Source organism: Anomaloglossus baeobatrachus, chromosome 2 (assembly GCF_048569485.1).
Source record: "Anomaloglossus baeobatrachus isolate aAnoBae1 chromosome 2, aAnoBae1.hap1, whole genome shotgun sequence".
Classification (NCBI taxonomy): domain Eukaryota; kingdom Metazoa; phylum Chordata; class Amphibia; order Anura; family Aromobatidae; genus Anomaloglossus; species Anomaloglossus baeobatrachus.
In genome coordinates, this window is record NC_134354.1 from 280,936,740 (window position 1) to 280,959,252 (window position 22,513).

A 22,513-nucleotide genomic window follows, 5' to 3' on the forward strand; every position below is an offset into this window, starting at 1 on the left:
CACAATAATCACACTTGGATGTTCATATGCCTTTATTATATTTAGCAACAACATTTTACTAGAGTGGAAAGAAACAGACAGTAATCCAAACTATGCAATTTAGTTAGTGATTCTCCACCTAAATATATTTCTACTAAATTCTATATTATATATCACTAGTTAATGTAAAAATGCATTTTGTTTTTCCTTGTAGTGCTAGTTATTAAATGGTATTACTCACTATTCCTTTTACTATAGCGGACGCAACGTTTGACATGATTTCTATTCCTCCTGTAGGGTTGATACTGTACTCAGTAACAAAAAGGTACAGTTCAGCAGCTGTCAACCCCGTAATCATCTTTTCTCAGCCCAGGGTGGGAAACATCTTTTTAGTGATCAATTTATTTGAAGGTCCTCTATTAATTTTCTCAACGTTTCGGCATGTGCTACACTATGTGCATTTGGAGTGTTTACAGCTAAGTAAAATCAACCCACTACAGGTATCAGGTGAAAGCAGAAAAATGTAAAATATAATCTTCTCAGTTGCAGCATGTAAGAAATAACAGCAATAAGCCCATTGCATGCTTATAATAGTGATGACATACAAGTATTCATGGAATGTTCATCCTGTGTGAGCTAGAGCTCCAGCACCTTGACCAAATCCAAAGCCTTTTGGACCAAAGTTCTTGGCATAACATCCTAAAATAAAAAGAAATACAATTTAAGCTTTGTTGCCAAGAAACCTTGATATTTGGAAATAACTAGGTGTCCAACAGAGGCAATCCCCAGAGATCCTGAGAACAGAAACCTGCAGCCCCATCGTGAATCAATCGGAGGGGTGGATGCTTGACCTCTCTTCTATTAATTGTCTATAGGACTGTAGATCATTGAGAGCTGTACTCAGCAGACCCATAAACCAGTGTTGACTAAAGCGGGCTTTATACGCAACGACATCATTAACGAGATGCCGTTGGGGTCACGGAATTCGTGACGCATATCCAGCCTCGTTAGTGACGTTGTTACGTGTGAAACGCAAGAATGACCGTTAACGATCAAAATTACTCACCTAATCGTTGATGCGTCGTTCTAATCCCAATTATCGTTGCTGTTGCAGGACGCAGGTTGTTCGTCGTTCCTGCGGCAGCACACATCGCTATGTGTGACACCGCAGGAACGATGAACATCACCGTACCTGAGGCCGCCGGCAATGAGGAAGGAAGGTCGTGGGCGGGATGTTCCGCTCGCTCATCTCCGCCCCTCCGCTTCTATTGGGCGGACGCTTAGTGACGTCGCTGTGACGCCGCACAAACTGACCCCTTAGAAAGGAGGCGGTTCGCCGGCCACAGCGACGTCGCTAGGCAGGTAAGTACGTGTGACCGTTCCTAGCGATGTTGTGCGCCACGGGCAGCGATTTGCCCGTAACGCACAACCGACGGGGGCAGGTGCTTTCACAGGCGACATCACTAGCGATGTCGCTGTGTGTAAAGCTCGCTTTACTCCAATCCTTAACAGTGCATGTTTTCAGGATTTCCATAGTATTGCACTGGTGATAATTTAATCAACTGTACAGGTGGTGATTCCAACACATGCTAAGGAAATCCTGAAAACATGCACTGTTGGTGGGCCTTGATGATGGGAGTTGGGCAACACTGTCATAAAAAATGAATGGAGCCAACGCAGAGCATGTGCATCTCCAATCCATTCACAAAGCTGTTTTCAGAACCGTTGGCGTTTCCAGTGGTTGGACCTTCAAGTCAGCAAAAAAAAAAGAAGAAAACAAAAAAAAAAAACCTACCCCCCCCCTCAAACAATTAGATTCTTTTTTGCTATAAGCCATTAACACCCCATTCAGATTTGTTTCTCTCTCAAAGTCATAAAAATTGACTGATTTTCATCACTGTTTTGAATGCGAATTTCCACAGTTTGATCCGTGTGTCAGTTTTTTCAATCATTGTTCTATTAGTTTTTCGTGTATCCAAAAACAAACTAATGGGGTTTCATAGCGTCTTCCAACAACCAGTGAAAAAGGAACAGCATTAGGCCGTGGTCACATTAGAGTACGACTTCCAATACAAGAGAATCGCATACGATACGCTAACAACGCTTGGCTCAATCTCTGCTGCGAACATGAGCCAAGTGTCATTCACTGATATCTGATTCTCTTTCATGTGACAGGTGTGGAGAAGATGGAGAGATTAATATTTTCCATTTTCTCCATTCTCGTCTGCATATTTCAGACTGCACTCAGATGTCATGCGAGTGTAGTCCAATGTTTCAAATGCACCCATAGAGTTGTATGGGTGCCAGTCAGCTAGGGTATGCTGCCAAACGCACAAAGCTACATTTTTGTTCTCATGCTTAATCGGCATGAGAAAAAAAACACTAGCCGACATTGCTCAATAGTACGAGGGCCTGCTAATAAGTCTTTGGCTTTGTGATCTTTTTTTGTTTCTATGGTAATGATTGTTACACCACATGAAAGCCATTTATGTCTAATATATGTTTTCAAAATTTTGTGTTTGTTGCTTATGGCAACAGTGTTTTACGCACGTGGGAAAACAAAATGGCGGAGTCTAATGCAATATTCACAGCAACATAGACTTGCATGGGTGTGAGAGAAAACTAATCGAATTCCACCTGCAGCATGCTGCAATTGTTTTTTCAGTTTGATTAGGGTTGAGAAAAAAAATTGCTCATGGGAGCTGCCCCATAGAGTAACATTGGTTCGAGTGCAATGTGATTTTTTTTATCGCTTTCCACTAGCTCCGTTTTATTCGCCATGTGTCCTTAGCCTAAGGCACAGGTAACAAATCATCTATTACCGTATTTTTCGGACCATAAGACGCACTTTTTTCCCCCCAAATGTTGGGGGAAAGTTGGGGGTGCGTCTTATGGTCTGACTATAGGGCTGCGGCTGGGAATGAGGGTGCTGCGGGTCATCGGGGGCACGAGCAGGCAGCAGCAGCGCCTGCCGTGACCACGTGGGCCCGCTCATTACATATGCACGCCCATCCTCCCGCCCATCTCTCAGCGCTGAAGCCGGCACTGACAGGTGGGCGGGAGGACGAGCGGGGACGCACGCATAGCAAAGAGCCGGTCCACATGATCACCCCTGGCAATTACAGCCTGGAGTGATCATGTGCGGCTGTATTCACTGCTCCCCGCGTGTCATTACCAGCGCGTGGTGCAGTGAATCAGTACACTCACCCGTCCCCGTGAGTGGAGCAGTGGGCAGCACGCGATGTCTTCCTGTCTGTGCCGGTCAGCTGATCTGTGCTGAGCTGGTCAGCTGATCGGCACAGACAGGAAGACATCGCGATGCAGCAGGGGAACGGCTCCACACACGCAGGTCAGTGGTGCAGAGAGGAAGATATGATCGGTGCTGCAGGGAGTGAGGAACAGGTGAGTATAAACGTTTATTTTTTTCTCTGTGCTATAGGATACAGGCCATATACCAGGATGGTATATGAGCACGATGGGGGCATATAGCAGGATGGGAGTATATGAGCAGGCAGGATGGGGGGGTATGTGAACAGGATGGGGGGGTATGTGAACAGGATGGGGGGGTATGTGAACAGGATGGGGGGGTATGTGAACAGGATGGGGGGGTATATGAACAGGATGGGGGGGTATATGAACAGGATGGGGGGGTATATGAACAGGATGGGGGGGTATATGAACAGGATGGGGGGTATATGAACAGGATGGGGGGGTATATGAACAGGATGGGGGGGTATATGAGCAGGCAGGATGGGGGTATATGAACAGGATGGGGGGTATATGAACAGGATGGGGGGGTATATGAGCAGGCAGGATGGGGGTATATGAACAGGATGGGGGGTATATGAACAGGATGGGGGGGTATATGAACAGGATGGGGGTATATGAACAGGATGGGAGCATATGAACAGGATGGGAGTATATAAACAGGATGGGAGTATATGAACAGGATGGGAGTATATGAGCAGGCAGGATGGGGTATATGAACAGGATGGGAGTATATGAACAGGATGGATGGGGGAATATGAGCAGGATGGATGGGGGTATACCAATAGGATGGGGGTATATCAATAGGATCGGGGTATATGAACAGGATGGGGTATATGAACAGGATGGGAGTATATGAGCAGGATGGGGGAATATGAGCAGGATGCTGGTATAGGAGCAGGATGGGGGTTTATAGCAGGATCATATACAAGGCAGGAGGATCATTACCAGGATGGGGTACCTTAGTAGAGAATTTGGGGACATTACCCCCATAACAGTGTCAGCAGCAGATCCTCGCCCCATAACAATGTGTCATGACCACATTTTTTGCTTAAAGTTTTATTTTCCCATTTTCCTCCTCTAAAACCAGGGTGCGTCTTATAGTCCGAAAAATACGGTATATGGGGGGCCCAGGGAGTCGTTTGTGGTAAAATGTCTTTCTTAACCCACAAAGTGCTGCTGTGACGCCCTGAACTAGCCAGGTAGTCACAGACAGGCCCTTGCACAAACACCAGTCCCCGAAAAAGGTAACAGCAGCCAACCTAAAAACCCTGAGTCTCCCCTCTCAGGCTTTGACGTTCACACCTGGGGGCGGAGCCAGGCTGTTGACCACGCCCACCGAGGAGTTCGGATAGCCTGAGGTGGGAAAAGCATGCAGATGAAGTTAGGGAGGAGAGGAGAGTAGTAGAAAAGAAGAAAACGTCTGTCGGGGATCTGGGTCGTAGCCAGGTGGCAGACGGTGGTTGCCGCCTGCAGGAGCCGGGAAAACGGCTGGTGGATCCGTAAGGGACCGGGACAGGGTAGTGGCCCGCCGGTACCGAATCGGGGAACCAACTGGAAACCGGAGCACCAGGAGGGGTACTCAGACCCAGAACGAGGCCCAGAAACCACTGGACCGAGTCAAATTCACTGATTGGTGTCTGGACCTTAGGTTCTTTCCCACCCAAGTCCCGACTGAAGACAACAGCCCAACGAGGGGGATAGAAAGCCACCGCTCAGGTAGAGAGATCCCACGGGCCAGCGTCTGCGGGCAAATGGGCTCTCCCAACACACACACAAAGCCGGGGAAGCGCAGGCAGTCAAAGTCTACAAAACGAGGTGCAGGAGAAAGGCGGGAGCCACCAAACCGGGTGGGGGACCAGACGTAGCCGGCTGCGGGAACCGACCCCCATCTTTTTGGTTTACCAGAGACTCCAGTGTATGTGTCATAGTGAGTACAACAGTGCCCTCGGGCTGCGCACCGCCCCGCATCACGCCAACACGCCCGCACCCTAACCCCAACAACCGGGCCACGGGACCATCAACCCCCTACCCACGGAGGGGTTAACACCTGGCTGCGCAACACCGTCCCCGGGAGCCTAGTCAACGGCAGCGGTGGTGTCAACACTCACCACGACCCGTGGGTGGCGTCACGAACTTAAACCCAAAACTGCGGCTCCGGCCGTGAACCTCCCCACCGAAACCCCTCAAGTAGCGCCAGCTTCCCTTGAGAGCGACGTGACCCCCGGAGGTGCTCGAGCCACCCACCGATGAGCCTGGATCCGAGTGGCTCGGCTGCGGCCGAGCCCTGGGGCGGTACACTGCGACTTAGGAAATTAGGCAGCAAAGAAAAAAAAAGTCGACACTGATGGAATTTAAAGTCCACAGTTGAAAAGATATTAACTGTTACAATGGCAGAAGAGAAATGTGCAGAACAGTCATTCAAACTGACTGTGTCACTGTCAAAGGTAACAGCATGCTGCTGTCACTGAGATGAGTGACATGTCGTATATTGATAGTATGGTACACTTCCTTCCCACTAACATGCAAAAGCAGGACAATTGTAGCCTGTGCTGCGTATCTTGTGCTCTTACTGAGTTCTATAATAAATGTAGCAAAATGTAGTAGCTACTTACCTTTGCAGTAGATCTCCCCATCTTTATCTGCCAATGTTGTAGACTCCAATCCTTTCCCACACTTAGCACAACGGAAACAGGCCTTATGCCATGACTGAAAGAGAAATAATATAGATAACTCAAGTGAACTTTTAAAGAAGATCTGTCACTAAAACAGCCATGACCTGTCATGACCATGCTCTGCAGGCCTGTCGTCCTGCGGAGTCAGTTTCTCTCATTGCTCTGCTGGCCGGCCCCATGCAGAGCTGGCTTACCCCGTGCCATCCCCTCTGGGTTTTTAGCCTCTCCCTGACCATGTGGGAGGGGTCCTTCTAACCTCGATTTGGACCTTCTTCCACTTTATAGCAGACCCGACCCTGCTGCCTCGCTGTCAGTGATATTACCGGCTTCGGTTAGTGCTCGGCTAGTGATCTGCCTGCTTGTGTCTTCCCTGATCTTGTCCCACTATCGCTCCCCTCCTCCAGTCCTCCTGACTGCCTTCCTCTGCCCGTGTCTGCTTTCTCTGACCTCCCTGTGACCCCCTCCATCTCCCCTCCTTGTCTCTACCCGTCCCGGTGTATTGCCCAACTTCCTCCATAGACCACCTGCTATATTAGCCTCTTTCTCCTTTCTTTCCCATCTCTGTTGTCCATTCTCTTCCCTATCCTGTGACTGACTCCCTTGGTTTACTGACCTCGGCTTAGTCTGACTGTCTAGGTTACCCATTTTGTCCTGACGCTACCTCTCTGTGCATTGACCTCAGCCTGTTTTGATTACTCTCCCCTGGGTTCTGTTCCTCGAAGGGTTTCTGCTAGTATATTCTGTTTGGTTTTACTTAAGCGACACCTGTTGGTTTAGTTGCTAACTGCACCAGGTATCTTTTCACATGGCCATTACAGTGTCAGGGTCTTTGAAGGGAATCTTTTAGAAGGTTTTTGCTATGCGATCTGAAAAAAGCATGATGTAGGCACAGAAACCCTGATTTCAGTTATGCATCACTTACTAGGCTGTTTTTCAATAAAATTAATATTTTATCAGCAAGATATTATCACTAGATGACTAGTTGTCTCGTGCTATATCATCCTTCATTTTAACCATGCCCCCACCACTGATTGGCAACTTTCTGTGTACATTGACAATCTACCAATCAGTGATGTTGGCTGGGTTATACAGAGTTCAGCATTCAGAGGACTGGTAGATCTGCAGCAGAGAGAAACAGTAATTTTAGCAAAATGACAGCAAGAAGCCCTAGTAAGTGATACATTTCTGGAATCAGGGTCTTTGTCCCTACATCATGCTTCTTTCAAATCACATAGCAAAAACCTGGTGACATATTCCTTTTTAAACACTCCTTACAGTGCTTATTGGAAAGTTTCTCGATGCCATCTGTACTTTGTTTAATCCTGTTTTCCCAGTAAATATGAATGTCATATTATACTTCAGCAATATTCAGTTTCAGTTTACCTCCTCTTTCCCCCAGCAAAGTTGATTGACAGCCAAGACCTTCATGAAGTCTGGGTAAATATGTTGTAAAGTAGATATATACTGTACGGATTCATGCAGTCGGATGGGTATTAGGCAGCGTTCATGAAGGCAAAATGGTTTGGTTCAAACCTGCAGATCTATTGATTTTATACAACTCTCAGGGATTCAACAATCAGAAACAGCCTCTTCTGATCACAAAGTTATAACAGTAAATTACCAGTTCATTCAGCTGGCACACACGTCAGTGTTGTGTAGGGAGGGTTGGGGATAGCCCACCCCTGCACAACTGCAGCACACTGAAGGGTTGAGTATATTGTGTTCTAATGCATAGTATTGTGTGTGGGTCGCCACCAGGTGGCAGTCTGGCCCAAATATCATGTTATTTGCACCTGTGTTGAGAGAGAGAGAGAGAGGGGGTTAATAGAGGAGGAGGACAGGACACTATAAATAGGGCAGTTAGAGAGAGAAAGGGAGGAGAGTCCCAGAGGAGAAGTAAAATAGGCAAAGCCCAGATCGAGACTGATTTCCAACTCTAAGAGTCATCCCTTGATCACGGATATGTGAGTCTGGCAAGTTGGAGGACGGACTATTCACGTCCCCTGTGCTTGGGGTATAGTCTGGTAGTCGGGGCAGCGGCTGTGTTCCTGGAAGCGTATTTCCCTACGAATTCCCCAGTGAGACCGAAGGTCGGTGGCGCCCTCAAGGAGAAGGACACGCTTTTTATTGACCTAGCCAGCAATCGAGGAGTTAAAATGCTATAAGCTATTCCTAGCGCAAGCATCCCTGTGGGTGGGAACGGAAAGCTTAGGAGACTGTATGATCCGGTCAACGCCAGAGTGACATTAAACGGGGAAATGAGGGGCCTAGCGGTATCTTGCAGAACCCAGGTGCCAGGAAGACGGTCGGCCACTAAATTTATTTACGAAATGGAGTCTGGAAGGAACTCCTGTGGGTCTGAATACGGTGACCGTGTAACCAAGACGTTAACAGATGTTGTGAAGGAAAGAAGTGGAGGAAAGCGGAAAGGAATTGTAACTAAAGAAAGAAAGTAAAGACAAGTTGTTGAAATCAAATGCTATGGCATCTCATTTATGTTCTCTGAAAATAACTGAAGTGTGGAGCGGACGAGTTGGGAGTGATCCTGTGTGTGGCGATGGGGAGGCATGGGGTTAGCGAGCGGCTGCGCTGCGTCGTGCTGATTCCTGCAAGCACAACTACTACTGCCTGCCCCGTGCCTCCCACAGTTGAACAATTTACAGTCCATTTTCCTGGAGCAAACTTTCCATAAACAAGGGGTACGGTCCTACCAGTCTCAGTGTTCCCTTCAGCCTGTGGTCCTGTAGCTTCCAACACCAAACAGATTTATGCCACTGCAAAGCTAACATTAAACAGCCTTGTGTCTCTGCAGTTTCCATACACTGCACTCTGCTCAATCTCCCTAGCAGAGTGAGAGTCTCAAAGGAACACATGACCTGGAACTTAGTCAAAGCTAGCCACGTTCATGTAATCAAGACCTGCAGTGCTAGAATTTTCTACAACCCCCCCCCCCCACCTCCCTCTGCCTAAAACCAAGGGCTGGGCATGAACTGCAAACACACAAGACCTATAGGTGTAATGCTGCCACCAGCGGGAGCCAGGGCTCTGCAGCAGACGACACTACACAGAGCAATGAGAACCAGGAAGGAAATGCACAGCATTCTCATGCACTGCCTAATCAGCACAGCTTAGAAGCAGAGCTGCAGAGCATGCAAGGAATAGTCAGACAGGCTGGGTCAAACACCGTACGGGCAGAAGCAGGACCGGAGGGACGAGCAAAAGCGGAGTCAAAGTCAGGCCAAGGTCAGTACCGGAGGAAGCAACAGAGTGGGGAATAGGAGGGGGGACACAGGACAGGAGGGACGACCAGGGGACAGAACACAGACAAGGGCACGGGGGCACAGGAACAGACAGATCAGGATATCACTCACAGGACCAGCAATCACAGGCAAAGCAGCGCTAAGCTTATAGCCGGCGATGGTTCACTGGAAGTGTCAGCTTTTAAAGGCATCCAGGGGCCGGAAGTGAGGCCTAAGAGAAGGCTCCGCCCCCTAGCCATGTGTATAGGGAGGCGAATCATGACAGTACCCCCTCCTCAAGGGGGGGCCACTGGAACCCCAGGCTTCCCAGGATACTTCCGGTGGAAAGCCGCAATTAACCGATCGGCCCGCACGGAGCGAGCCGGCACCCAGGACCGGTCCTCCGGACCGTAACCCTTCCAATGAATCAGATACTGGAGAGAACTACGAACCCAACGAGAGTCGATAATACGCTGAACTTCGTACTCCTCCTCACCGTCCACCAGTATCGGAGCCGGAGGGGTCTGAGAATCCACCACCGAAGGGACAAATGGCTTAAGCAAGGAGGTATGAAATACATTGGGAATACGCAAGGTCTGGGGCAGTTGCAACCGAAAGGCCACCGGGTTGATCACTTCGAGGATCTCATAGGGCCCTATAAACTTAGGACCCAACTTAGCAGACGGAACTCTGAGCCTGATATTCCGAGTGGACAGCTACACTTTGTCCCCCACCTGAAAGGGGGGTCCCAGAGAACGGCATTTGTCCGTTGGCGTTTCTGGGACTGTTGAGCCGTCACGATGCACCGCCGTACCTCCTTCCACACCTCCCCCAGATGCTGAACGATGGAGTCGGCCCCTGGACACCCCGAATCCACTCTAGAGAAGGTCCCGAAGTGAGGGTGAAACCCATAATTACAGAAGAAGGGAGAAGTTCCCGTAGACTGATGGACTCTGCTATTGAATGCAAACTCCGCAAGGGGCAAAAACGTACACCAATCCTCCTGCTGAGCAGAAACCAAGCACCGCAGGATTTGCTCAAGGGTCTGATTCGTCCTTTCCGTCTGCCCATTAGATTCGGGATGATAGGCGGACGAGAAGGACAACTCAATTCCCAACCTCCTGCACAAGACCCTCCAAAACCGAGAAATGAATTGTACCCCCCTGTCAGACACAATATTCAGGGGCAACCCATGTAACCGAACCACCTGGTCAATAAAGTGGTTGGCAAGGGTCGCAGCAGAAGGTAGACCGGAGAGGGGAACAAAATGTGCCTGTTTACTAAAACGATCCACCACCACCCAGATCACAGTCATACCATTTGAGACAGGGAGGTCCGTAATAAAATCCATGGACACGTGGGTCCATGGTCTTTCAGGAACAGGTAATGGAACCAGTTCCCCGGCCGGCCGGTTACGACATACCTTAGCACGGGCACATGTAGCACAGTCAGACACAAACCGAGCAACATCTGAGTGAAGAGACGGCCACCAAAACAGTCGAGCAACAGCCCTGCGAGTGGCTGTAACTCCAGGATGGCCACTAAGTACGGACTCATGGAACTCTTGAAGTACTCGTAACCGGAGGTGCAAAGGGACAAACAGTTTAGTGTCTGGAGCGGAAGATGGCGCTGAGGACTGAGCCTCCCTGACCTCAGCCTCTAACTCGGACGACAAGGCAGCGACCACCACCCCTCGTGGAAGAATGGAGGAAGGAGGCTCCGGAGGTGACACCGGGTCCAAACTACAAGACAGTGCATCTGCCCTCACGTTTTTAGACCCCGGCTGAAAAGTAATACAAAAATGAAATCTAGAAAAGAAAAGAGCCCACCTCGCTTGTCGAGGCGTCAATCTCTTGGCGGACTCGATATACGCGAGGTTTTTATGATCAGTGATGACAGTAATACGGTGAACAGCACCCTCCAAAAAATGCCTCCATTCTTTGAATGCCAACTTTACCGCCAATAATTCACGGTTACCCACATCATAGTTCTTCTCAGCTGGAGTGAATTTCTTGGAGAAGAACGCACATGGTCGCAGATTAGTCAGAGCAGCAGGGCCCTGAGAGAGAACAGCTCACACCTCTGAGGCATCCACCTCAGCAACAAACGGCGCCTCGAGGTCAGGCTGTACCAGGACTGGGGCGGACATGAACCGGTTTTTTAACTCAAGAAAGGCCTGGACAGCCGTTTGCGACCAGTTCTGCAGATCCGCCCCTTTCCGTGTAAGGTCAGTCAATGGCTTGGCAATTTGAGAAAACCCCTTAATGAACCTTCGATAATAATTAGCGAAACCCAAAAAGTGTTGTAGCGCCTTGATATCCCTGGGTTGCACCCAATCCACGATAGCCTGCACCTTTCCTGGGTCCATTTTAAACCCATCACGAGAAAGGAGTAACCCAAGAAAGGCTATTTCCTGAACAGAGAAAACACATTTTTCAAGCTTGGCAAAGAGATGGTTATCACGTAATCTCTGTAATACTGAGCGAACATGCATAATATGCGTATCTCTATCAGCAGAATAAATCAAAATGTCATCGAGATAGATGACCACAAAATGACCAAGAAAATCAGAGAAGATATCGTTGATGAAATTTTGAAACACCGCAGGGGCATTTGTTAGACCAAAAGGCATCACCAAATTCTCGAATAACCCCTCTGACGTCAGAAAGGCCGTTTTCCACTCATCCCCTTCTCTAATACGGATAAGATTATAGGCCCCCCTGAGATCTAGTTTGGTAAACTACCGGGCTTCAGAGAGTTGGTTGTAGAGATCAGGGATGAGTGGAAGCGGATACGTGTTTTTCACAGTAATTTTGTTTAATTCTCGGAAATCGAGACATAGCCTTAAACCTCCGTCCTTCTTCTTTACAAAAAAGAACCCAGCAGCCACAGGGGAAGAAGAAGGACGGATATGCCCTTTACGTATACTATCAGATATGTATGATTTCATAGCAGCCCTTTCTGGACCCGAGAGGTGATATAAACGGGCCTTGGGCAATTTGGTATTGGGAAGTAAATCAATGGCACAGTCATATGGGCGATGAGGCGGCAAAACCTCGGCCTCTGTTTCCGAGAATACGTCTCCGTAGTCCCTCAGGTATTCCGGAAGACCCTCAGGACTTACGGAGAACACCTTTTATGACAAGCAGGACTCCATTTGACTATGGTATGACACTCCCAATCAATAACGGGATTATGTAACCTTAGCCATGGATACCCCAACACTAATCCAGCAGGGAGATTGGCCATTACAAAACAAGAAATAGTTTCAGAATGCAGAGACCCGATCACCAGAGTAAATTTTTCTGTAGCAAACCGAATGAGGTTTTGAGGCAGCGGTGTTTTATCAATTGCCAGGAGTTGAATGGGTCCTTCTAACCTCACTGTCCCTAACTCTAATCTTTGGACCAACTCAGAGTCAATGAAGTTCATAGCGGACCCACAGTCAACAAAGGCAGTAGCAGACCAGACCGACTCCTTGACCCGGAGGTTGACATTCAGAAGTATCTTATTGGAGGAGAGGAAAGGTACCTGATAGTTTGGGCAACCTCGTCGACCGTTACCCAGACTTAGAAGTTTCCCAACGACTGTTTAGCGGAGGGGCAAGCCGGGCAGTCTTTCCTCCAGTGTCCATGGTGTCCACAATAGAAGCACAGCTTGAGATCCCGGCGTCTTCTCCTCTCCTTCTCATCTGGACTGATGGCTCCAACTTCCATCTGTTCCATAGCCGGCAAAGAAGGTGCCCTAGGTAGAGGGGGCAGAATCTCACACATGGTTCCCCTTCTTTCCCGTAATCTGCGGTCCATACGAACTGCCTCCGTCATCGCATCATCCAAGGTGCTGGGAGGAGGGTGCAGAGCCAAAGCGTCTTTCAGGGAGTCTGAAAGACCTCTCCGGAATTGGCACCTGAGTGCAGAATCATTCCATCGTACCTCAGTGGACCACTGCCGAAACTCAGAACAATATAGCTCAGCAGTGTGGTTTCCCTGAGTGAGACACATGATCCTGTCCTCAGCCACCCGTACACGGTCTGGTTCGTCATATATCACCCCGAGAGAGTCAAAGAAGAGGTCAACCGAATGCCGTTCCGGGGCCGAAGGGGTAGGGAAAACGCCCAGGTCTGGGGACCCCCTCTAAGTAACGACATGATGATCCCCACCCGCTGGGTCTCATTCCCCGAGGACCGAGGCCGGAGAGTGAAGAGAAGCCTGCAACTCTCCCTAAATGTCCGAAATAGGTTTTTCTCCCCCGAGAATTTATCGGGGAGCATCACCGTGGGTTCGGGGGAGGTCAGTTGGACATCAGTGGGACTATGCTGTCCTACGGTTTGTGAGGTAACTGCCACCGAGGTGGCCCTCGCAGAAGCAGAAACCTCACTCTGCAGAATGTTGTGTGAAGCTACTAGGGTGCGATGCTCTGCAGCCAAATCCTGCACCAGCTGCGTAAGGTTGGCTACTTGCTCGCACAAAGTACTGAGTGGATCCATTACAGTCTGTTATCCTGCAAAGTTGGATCCCACTACCAAGAATTAAATGGCTTTTTTTTTACCTTCCTATGGGAGATAAAGCCTATTGAGGCCGGCTATACTGTAATGCTGCCACCAGGGGGAGCCATGGCTCTGCAGCAGACGACACTACACAGAGCAATGAGAACCAGGAAGGAAATACACAGCGTTCTCATGCACTGCCTAATCAGCACAGCTGAGAAGCAGAGCATGCAAGGAATAGTCAGACAGGCTGGGTCAAACACCATACGGGCAGAAGCAGGACCGGAGGGACGAGCAAAAGCGGAGTCAAAGTCAGGCCAAGGTCAGTACCGGAGGAAGCAACAGAGTGGGGAATAGGAGGGGGGACACAGGACAGGAGGGACGACCAGGGGACAGAATACAGACAAGGGCACGGGGGCACAGGAACAGACAGATCAGGATATCACTCACAGGACCAGCAATCACAGGCAAAGCAGCACTAAGCTTATAGCCGGCGCTGGTTCACTGGAAGTGTCAGATTTTAAAGGCATCCAGGGGCCGGAAGTGAGGCCTGAGAGAAGGCTCCGCCCCCTAGCCATGTGGATAGGGAGGCGAATCATGACATAGGGCTCTTTAAATTGACCCAAGCAGGAGACTCATGCTTGATGACTCGCGGGTGATCCACTAATCCCAAGAACCTGCCCTGATTTTTGGGTACCATTTTCCAGCTGTGTTGTCTTTGGAAAGGTGACAAAGGGGTTTCTAGTGGTTTCCTATCCTTCCAGGATTTTAGCAGGTTGCCATAATATATAGGAAAGGGCTTCCTATTCTCTAGTTGATGTATTTTATAGTTGACCTCTAACCTTTTCCACCACCGTATAGGGTCCTAGCCACTGGGTAAGGAACCTGGTCTCCCCTGTGGGTACTAACACAAGTACTCGATCCCATGGTTAAAATTGTCTCACTTGAACCAACCAATTATACTCCCTGGACCTGGACTGTGCTTCTTGTGCCTTGAGGATATCTTCTTTTATCTAGCCTCTCACTTTGGTCCCTCAACACAACAGATCATTATTATGCCTGGCCATTTGTGGCCAATGACTTTAGGCTCCTGGCTCCTAGAGAACATCAGTTAACATATTTAAATTTTCCAGGGTACCACTAACTGATAAGTCTCTGAACTTGGCAGTCTCATAGTTGTCCTGGGACTCTTCCAGGTTATGGATATTGGCTCTAAGTGATGCCTACAAATCTTACTTTCAAGCTAGTAAAGTGAAATGAAATTCACTGTTCACATCACATGACCTTATTACTATAGCCACCTCCTGGCAGCATACCAGACTACTGGGAAGTGATCACGGAACCGCAGTCTTTTGCGTAAGTTGACCTGAGACATGCAATAGTTCTTGGTGTCAGCATGGATACAGCTTACCCCTACCCCCTCTCTAGGGACTAGCAAATGCAGGAGTGTGGTCCTTACCAGGGTCACCAAACCTGAGTCCAATGACAGTTACACCATTCACTGTCACCTGTCACAGCTGATGTCCCTTGCCAGGATGAGGAACAGCACTGTCAGTCAGGGCAGGCAAAGTAAGAGTAGTGCCAGCCTATGGAGCAGTGCATTGGCTCAGAAGTTAAAGGACAAATGGCTGATAACTGATTTGGGGAGAAACACCGCCAACAGACAATGGTATGAGATGTACCCTTTGAACCCGGCTCTAACCCCTCCTGAGACTTAGACCTTTTTTTGTGTATCTCAAAAAAGTGACTTAAGGCTCCCTTGATTGCTCAAAGAGGTCTCCACAGCTAAATATATTTCCACGAGACTCACAGTCATCTGCATCCTAGGGATCTCCCAGGGCAACCCAGTTTTACATGGTTTTCGGTAGTGCATGGATAAATCGGTCCACAACCACTCTCTCCACCATCTGTCCAAGCAAGCAGGTCTCAGGCTGCAGCCATTTTTGCATCAGGTGTAACAGGTAGAAAATCTGGGACTGAAGAGGCTTGTCCTTTTGGTAGTACCAGAAATGCACCCATTGTGCACAAAATGCTGGGGTTACATCCAACTACTCACAAAAAAGTAGAGATAGTTGACTATTGGGTGAAATATATGTAAAACGTAAAACGTTCACACTGTAGTGATATTTTATCATGAAAGTAGAGCATCTAAGTAGAATCATGCAGTGGTGATTTCCTCATCTCAAGCAAGTTATTGAAACAAAAGCCAATAACAGTGGTGGAAATACCCCCCTCAAAAATGTCAGGCTCAATAACTTGTCATGTAGCCTTGAGCATCAATTACAGATTGACATTAACTTCTCATGTTGTTCACAAGTCGAGGTATTGTCTGCTGGGGCATGGCATCCAACTCTTCTTGAAGGGTGGCCCTCAGGTCTTTGAGGTTCTGGGGTACAGAGGTACGGCCCTCTGCACAGCGACTCAGCTGATCCCATATGTTTTCAATGGGATTCAAATCTGGAGCGAGTGCAGGCCACTCCATTTGAGGTACGCCAGTTTCCAGCAGCCATTCCCTAATGATGCAACCTCAATGAGCTGTTGCATCTGTTGATCTGTGTTGCTCATGCAGAGGCACAGTGACTGGATTAATGATGTTATTCAAGTAGTAGGGGCTTATCACTGTATCATTCACAAAGTGTAAGGCAGTTCTGTATTGACTAGATGGTCTACACTGTAACACCACCACCAAAAAGTTGTCTGGTGACAAGAGTGGCGGATGCATAGCGCTCTCCTTGATGTCTCCAACATCATTGGTGGCCTTTATTTCTCCTCAGCATGAATCGACTTTCATCAGTGAACAGCACTGATGCACACTAGTCCGTCATCCAGTAAGATGGTGACGTATGTGACTAGTGGTGCGATCAGGTGCCCTTGCAGGCCACAAGTAGACCACACGGATGTTAACGGTTTCAAATGGTCTGATGTGACACTTGGGTGCCTCTCACCTCTCTTAAATCTGCCTGGAGTTGTGTGGCATTCATCATCTGGCTCTGAAAGGCATTGTTCAAAATGAAGTGGTATCCGTGTAGGATGTGGCCAAAATTCGTCAACCTATATGCCTTTTAGTGCCTCTTCCAGTCTCTCTGTATCTCTGTTGACAGACGGTGACACTAAGCTCACTGGCCACTTCCCTCTGAGAATATCCTGCTTGAAGTCTCACAATGGCGAGGCAATGTTGAACAATTTTTAGGTGTTGTCTTAAGGTGGCTTTACACACTGCAACATCGCAAACGACATCGCTGTAACGCAACCGGTTTTGTGACGTTATAGCGACCTCCCCAGCGACATTGCAGTGTGTGAAACACATCAGCGACCTGGCCCCTGCTGTGAAGTTGCTGATCGCTACAAATCGTTCAGGACCATTCTTTGGTCCTTTGTTTCCCGCTGTGCAGCATGATCGCTAGAAAGTCTCAGTGTGTAAAGGGGACTTTACAGCGACTTCCCTTTCAAAAAGCTGCTTTACAACGTCCCCAATGACTAGCTAGGTCGTTCTGCAGGTCCGGATCGCTGTTGCGTCGTTGGCCAGGTCTGCCTGTTTGACAGCTCACCAGAGACTTTGTAGCGATCCCGGCCAGGTTGGGATCGCTGGTGGGATCGCTAGAAAGTCTCAGTGTGTAAAGGGGCCTTTAGTCTCATGATGTCAAAATGTGAACAGCATGGTGAGGAGGACTGTTTAAATACCAAATCTAACTGAACTCCGAAATTTATTGGGCAAGTCAAGGATCAAACACCTGTTGTGAATTTTGCCATTAAGCTCCATGTTAGAGAATAGCAAGTTATGAAAAAGTATGGAAACCCTGAACAGTTGGACATGTGCCTTCAAATGTTTAGAGAAGATCACATTAAGTTCAGCTGAAAAAGTTAGAGGGCATTTTAGGATCATCCTGAAATTTCACTCGAAAGCCAAATATCCTTAACTTTTTCTGAGTAGTGTAATTGTTAGTGCGGGCTCACCCGAACAGTTTTCAGTCTATTTTCTTGAAACAAACTTTTTATAAACAAGGAGTATTGTCCCACCAGTCTTGATGTCCCCTTCAACTTGAGGTCCTGTGTTTACAGCAGTAAACAAATTTTGTTTCCCTTTGTGCACAGCTCACACTAAAAAGCCTTGTCTCAAAAGCAGTTTCCACACACTACATTCTGCTCAATCTCCGTAACAGAGGAAGAGACACATGACCTGGATTTCAGACAAAGCTAGCCACATGCATGTAATCAAGACCTGCAGTACTAGAAATTAGCCCAGTACTCAAAGGCTTGCTGCAGTACATATATGCAGAATTGTGCTTCCTGCATCAGTTGGTCTTCGAAACTTGTTGCACACTGGAAGTGCTGCAGGAAGATATGTTATGTCTTACTACAATGCTAGAGAAATTACAGCTTCTCCTGAGCATAAACAGATAAGATCTTGTCAATCAAGCTAAGTGGGGGGGAGATATAGTGTACAGCATGAATATAGTTGACTCATAAAATCCTGCAGTGTAAATAGCTGGGCTCATAAAATGCTGAGTGTTCAGAAAGGATTATACAGTCATTTTGGAATAGTTTTGCATAGTAAGTACATCATTCTCATCAGTCAGGTGATCCGTTTCATGATGTATACAGATTACATTGTAAGAGTTAGTGATAGATCCTTTTTAATTATTTCATCTATTAAATTATTGTTTGCATAGTTCCTGTGGAAGCTGGTAACAGTGTACAGATCCCGAACACAGCTCCTTTTTGTTAGGCTCGCTAGGTGATGTAGATCCTCCAAGCCCAAGGTCCAAATTGTCACACAGACCATGTGCGTCTGGGCAGCAGACAGGCGAGGCACTCAGGACACAGACAGGAGATGTCCTGGAGACTGCAGAGATGTAGCAGAGTCATTGAAGACCACACATTAGTAGCAGAGTAACTGGAGGCCGCTGGCAGACAGGTAGGATAGTCACTATGCGCAGCAGGCCAGAAGAGAAAACAGACAGGTAGGACAGTTACTGAAGACTGCAGACTGGTAGCACAGTTACTAGAGGCCGCAGGCAGATAGACAGGAGACATCCAGGAAACTAAAGGCAGGTACTGCAAACTGGAATCCGCAGGCATATAGCAGGTAAAACTCTGGAGTAACAGGTAAGAATAAATACCAAGAAACCGCACACAGCCAGGAAGAAATTCTGAAAACCACAGGTGGATAGGGAAGAGGTACTAGAAGAGTGAGGACAGATCGCTGACAGAACGCCAGAGTAACTAGCAGCTGCAGAAAAAGCACTAGAAGCCACTGATCTACAGGAGACATCTTGCAGCCCACAGCCAGGTTGCAGAGCACAAACTACTGAAAGTCTTAGGCGGGCTTTGCACGTTGCGACATCGCAAGCCGATGCTGCGATGTCGCACGCAATAGTCCCCGCCCCCGTCGCAGGTGCGATATCTTGTGATAGCTGGCGTAGCGAAAATTATCGCTACGGCAGCTTCACATGCACTCACTTGCCCTGCGACCGTCGCTCTGGCCGGCGAACCGCCTCCTTCCTAGGGGGGCGGGTCGTGCGGCGTCATAGCGACGTCACACGGCAGGCGGCCAATAGGGGCGGAGATGAGAAGGATGTAAACATCCCGCCCACCTCCTTCCTTCCGTATAGCCACCGGCGGCAGGTAAGGTGATGTTCCTCGCTCCTGCGGCTTCATACACAGCGATGTGTGCTGCCGCAGGAATGAGGAACTGCATCGTACCTGTCGCGGCACCGGCATTATGGAAATGTCGGAGAATTCACCGATGATACGATAACGACGCTTTTGCGCTCGTTCATCGTATCATCTAGCATTTATACACTACGATGTAGAAAGTGACGCCGGATGTGCGTCACTTTCGATTTGACCCCACCGACCTCGCACGTGCGATGTCGCAACGTGGAAATCCGCCCTAAGTCTCAGTCTCAAAACCAAGGCACAGGTGTGTGTCTTAGAAGCTTTTAAAGGGAATCGGTCACCACATTTGACCTATCTAAACTGTTATGGGCATACAGGTTATAGAATGCTGAAAAAAGTTATACCTGTATACCTTATATACAGTGTGTCCACCCATATCCTGTCCACCGCCATTAACTTGAGAACGACAGCAGCTATAGGCATAGAAGTGGTGTCTAGGTATAGTAAAGTAGCCATGCGCTATGCAATGAAACCACCTATAGCACCACCTGGTGGAAAACAACGAAGTTAGCATTTTTATCTCGAAAACGGAACGAGATAGAGAAAAAAAGTGAATTACAAAGTTTTAGGGCATCATCAATTCAATATGAATGCATATGGTCAACATCATATCCAGAAGTTTTCTTTTCAAACTAGACATATGAGTGCTGCCAGCATTGCTGAAGAGGTTAAAGGAATGGAGAATGAGCCTCTCAATGCTCAGACTATCAGCCACCTACTGCAAACAAAATTGTTCTGCATGGCTGTCATCCCAGAAGGAAACCTCTTTTAAAGATGATGTACAAGAAAGCTTGTAAACAGTTTGCTGAAGACAAGCAAACTAAGGATATGAATTACTGGAACTATGTCCCGTGGTTTGATGAGACTAAGATACATTTTTTTTTGGTTCAGATGATGTCAAATGTGTGTGGCTGCAACCAGGAGAGGAGTACAAAGACAAGTGTGTCTTCCTACATTCAAGCATGGTGCTGCCAGTTGTGGGGAATTATATTTCTCTGAGGGAGCCATAAATACCAGTATATATTGTGACATACTGATGCAGAACATGATCACCTCCCTTTGAAAATCGGGCCACAGGGTAGTATTCCAAGACTCATAAATATCAAAGCTCAATATTTTTGGAAGTTGGAGTGGTTTTTTTTTAGATTTGGCTTTTAGATTTTAGATCTTAGGAGGATATCTGTTTGTGCAGGTAACTATTATCTGCCTTATTCCAGCCTTGCTGAAGCATCCCCAGATCATCACTGATCCTCCACCAAATTTCAGTGAGTGCCAGACACTTGTACGCCTCTCCAGGTCTCCATCTAACCATTAGACGACCAGGTGTTGGGCAAAGCTGAAAATTAGACTCATCAGAGAAGATTTACTTACTCTAGAAATTGGGCAGATTAAAATTTGCGAAGAACATATGAATCAAGCTGCATACAAGGTTATCCTTGAAAAACAGTTGCTTCCTTCTGCTCAGACAATGTTCCCAAACTCTGAGGTTGATTTTTCCAGCAGGACAATGCGCCATGCCACACATTTAGGTCAATCAATGTGTGGATGAAGGACCACCACATCAAAACCCTGTCATGGACAGTCCAATCTCCAGACCTGAACCCCATTGAAAACCTCTGGAATGTAATCAGGAGGAAGATGGATAATCACAAGCCATCAAACAAAGAAGAACTGCTTACATTTTTTAACCAGGAGTGGCGTAAGGTCACCCAAAAGCTGTGTGAAAGACTCATGGAAAGCATTGCAAGACGCATGAAAGCTGTGATTAAAAATCATGCTTATTCCACAAAATATTGATTTCTGAACTCTTCCTGAGTTAAAACATTCTTAGTATTGTTGTTTCTAAATGACTATGAACTTGTTTTCTTTGCATTATTTGAGGTCTGAAAGCAATGCATTTTTTTGTTATTTTGACCATTTCTCATTTTCAGAAAATAAATACAAAATTTAATGCTTGGAAATTCGGAGACATGTTGTCAGTAGTTTATAGAATAAAAGAACAATTTATATTTTACTAAAAAATATATCTATAAAGAGAAAAATCAGAAAAACTGACAATTTTGCAGTGGTCTCTTGATTTTTGGCAGAGCTGTATATATATATATATATATATACACATATATACAGAGAGAGAGAGAGAAGAGAGAGAGTATTGCTTTTTACCTATGATATTTATTTCAAGGTTTTAGTACGCAACAACTGACTTTTAGTTTTACTCACATTTCCTCCTCCGATAACTTTCTCAGCAGCATACACAGTCTTTGAACAACGTGGGCAAACATCAGATTGTGTCGCTTTCTGAGCAAATTTAGAAGCATTTGGGTTGCTTGTTGGCTGGAATCTGGAAGTACTGAAAAATGTAAATTTAAGTGTTGAAATAAACAAAAATTACATTAAAATAAAAGCAGAATTTAAAAAGAATCTTTCACCAGTTTAACTTGTAACATTATGGAATAGTGGCTGCAGAGCTGGGTAAAACATAATTTTTATTTTTTAACTTCTCATGAGTTTCTGAGATATTATCTTGTAAAGTTTAGGTTACAATTTATTAGTCCAGGGGGCATTACCAGAGATTTGTCTCTGGGACTGAGTACTTTTTTTCCTGCATGGCGTTAACCAATCATAAGCAGTGGGCGTCATGTAAGGGTAAAATGTACACACTGCCAAAATATCACAAGAACATGATTTTTCCTATGAGATGTAATCCTAGACAGCCCTGATCATTGCACTTTTTCTGCAAAGTACAGCTGACCCAAGTGTGAATACAACCACCTCTAGCTTTCATCTCAAAGCAGGCAGTCTGGGGGTGGAGGGACAGAGTCGACAGTGCTGTGAGAGGAGAGCTGCACTCTACATTAGTGTTCCCTAACTTCAGCCTTAAAAGTCTACTAACAGATTATAATTTCATATTATTTTTTATTATTGCACAGGGGATGGAATTATCACTTGTGCAAGACTAAGGAGACTATACTGAAAACATGATCTCTTGTTGGGTCTGGAAGATTGGAGATGGAAAACACTGCCCTCCACAGTAGCTGCAGAGTTTAGGGCTGAGAGCAGAACTGTCTATCATTACACCTAACAGGAGAAAGCAAGGTCTGACCATCTCTGGGAAGATTATTTTCTTTACCTGCTGACAGCTCCTGCATATGATTGATCAATGTCATGCATGGGACAAAGTACATGTC

The 22,513-nt window shown here is 47.1% G+C and overlaps 1 protein-coding gene across 1 annotated transcript; it reads right to left on the bottom strand.

Annotated features, from left to right (window-relative positions):
- Window positions 1-14: 14 nt before the first annotated feature.
- On the bottom strand, window positions 15-21,933 carry LOC142289694 (cysteine and glycine-rich protein 1-like). Its single transcript, XM_075333622.1, has 4 exons — window positions 21,893-21,933; window positions 21,546-21,675; window positions 5,862-5,955; window positions 15-678 (listed from the first exon to the last, which is right to left on the bottom strand). Exons 1-4 carry the CDS (start codon window positions 21,931-21,933, stop codon window positions 602-604), a joined length of 342 nt encoding a protein of 113 aa, XP_075189737.1. The 3' UTR covers window positions 15-601.
- Between the last annotated feature and the right edge of the window lie 580 nt (window positions 21,934-22,513).

Bases quoted from the DNA above. Each gene is read 5' to 3' on its own strand.
- LOC142289694 (XM_075333622.1), bottom strand. From the start codon at position 21,933: ATGCAGGAAAAAAAGTACTCAGTCCCAGAGACAAATCTCTG. The intron at 5,956-21,545 runs GTGAGTAAAACT...TTTCTCTTTCAG, and splicing joins AAGTTATCGGAGGAGGAAAT to TCATGGCATAAGGCCTGTTT. The intron at 679-5,861 runs GTAAGTAGCTAC...TTTTTATTTTAG, and splicing joins TGGGGAGATCTACTGCAAAG to GATGTTATGCCAAGAACTTT.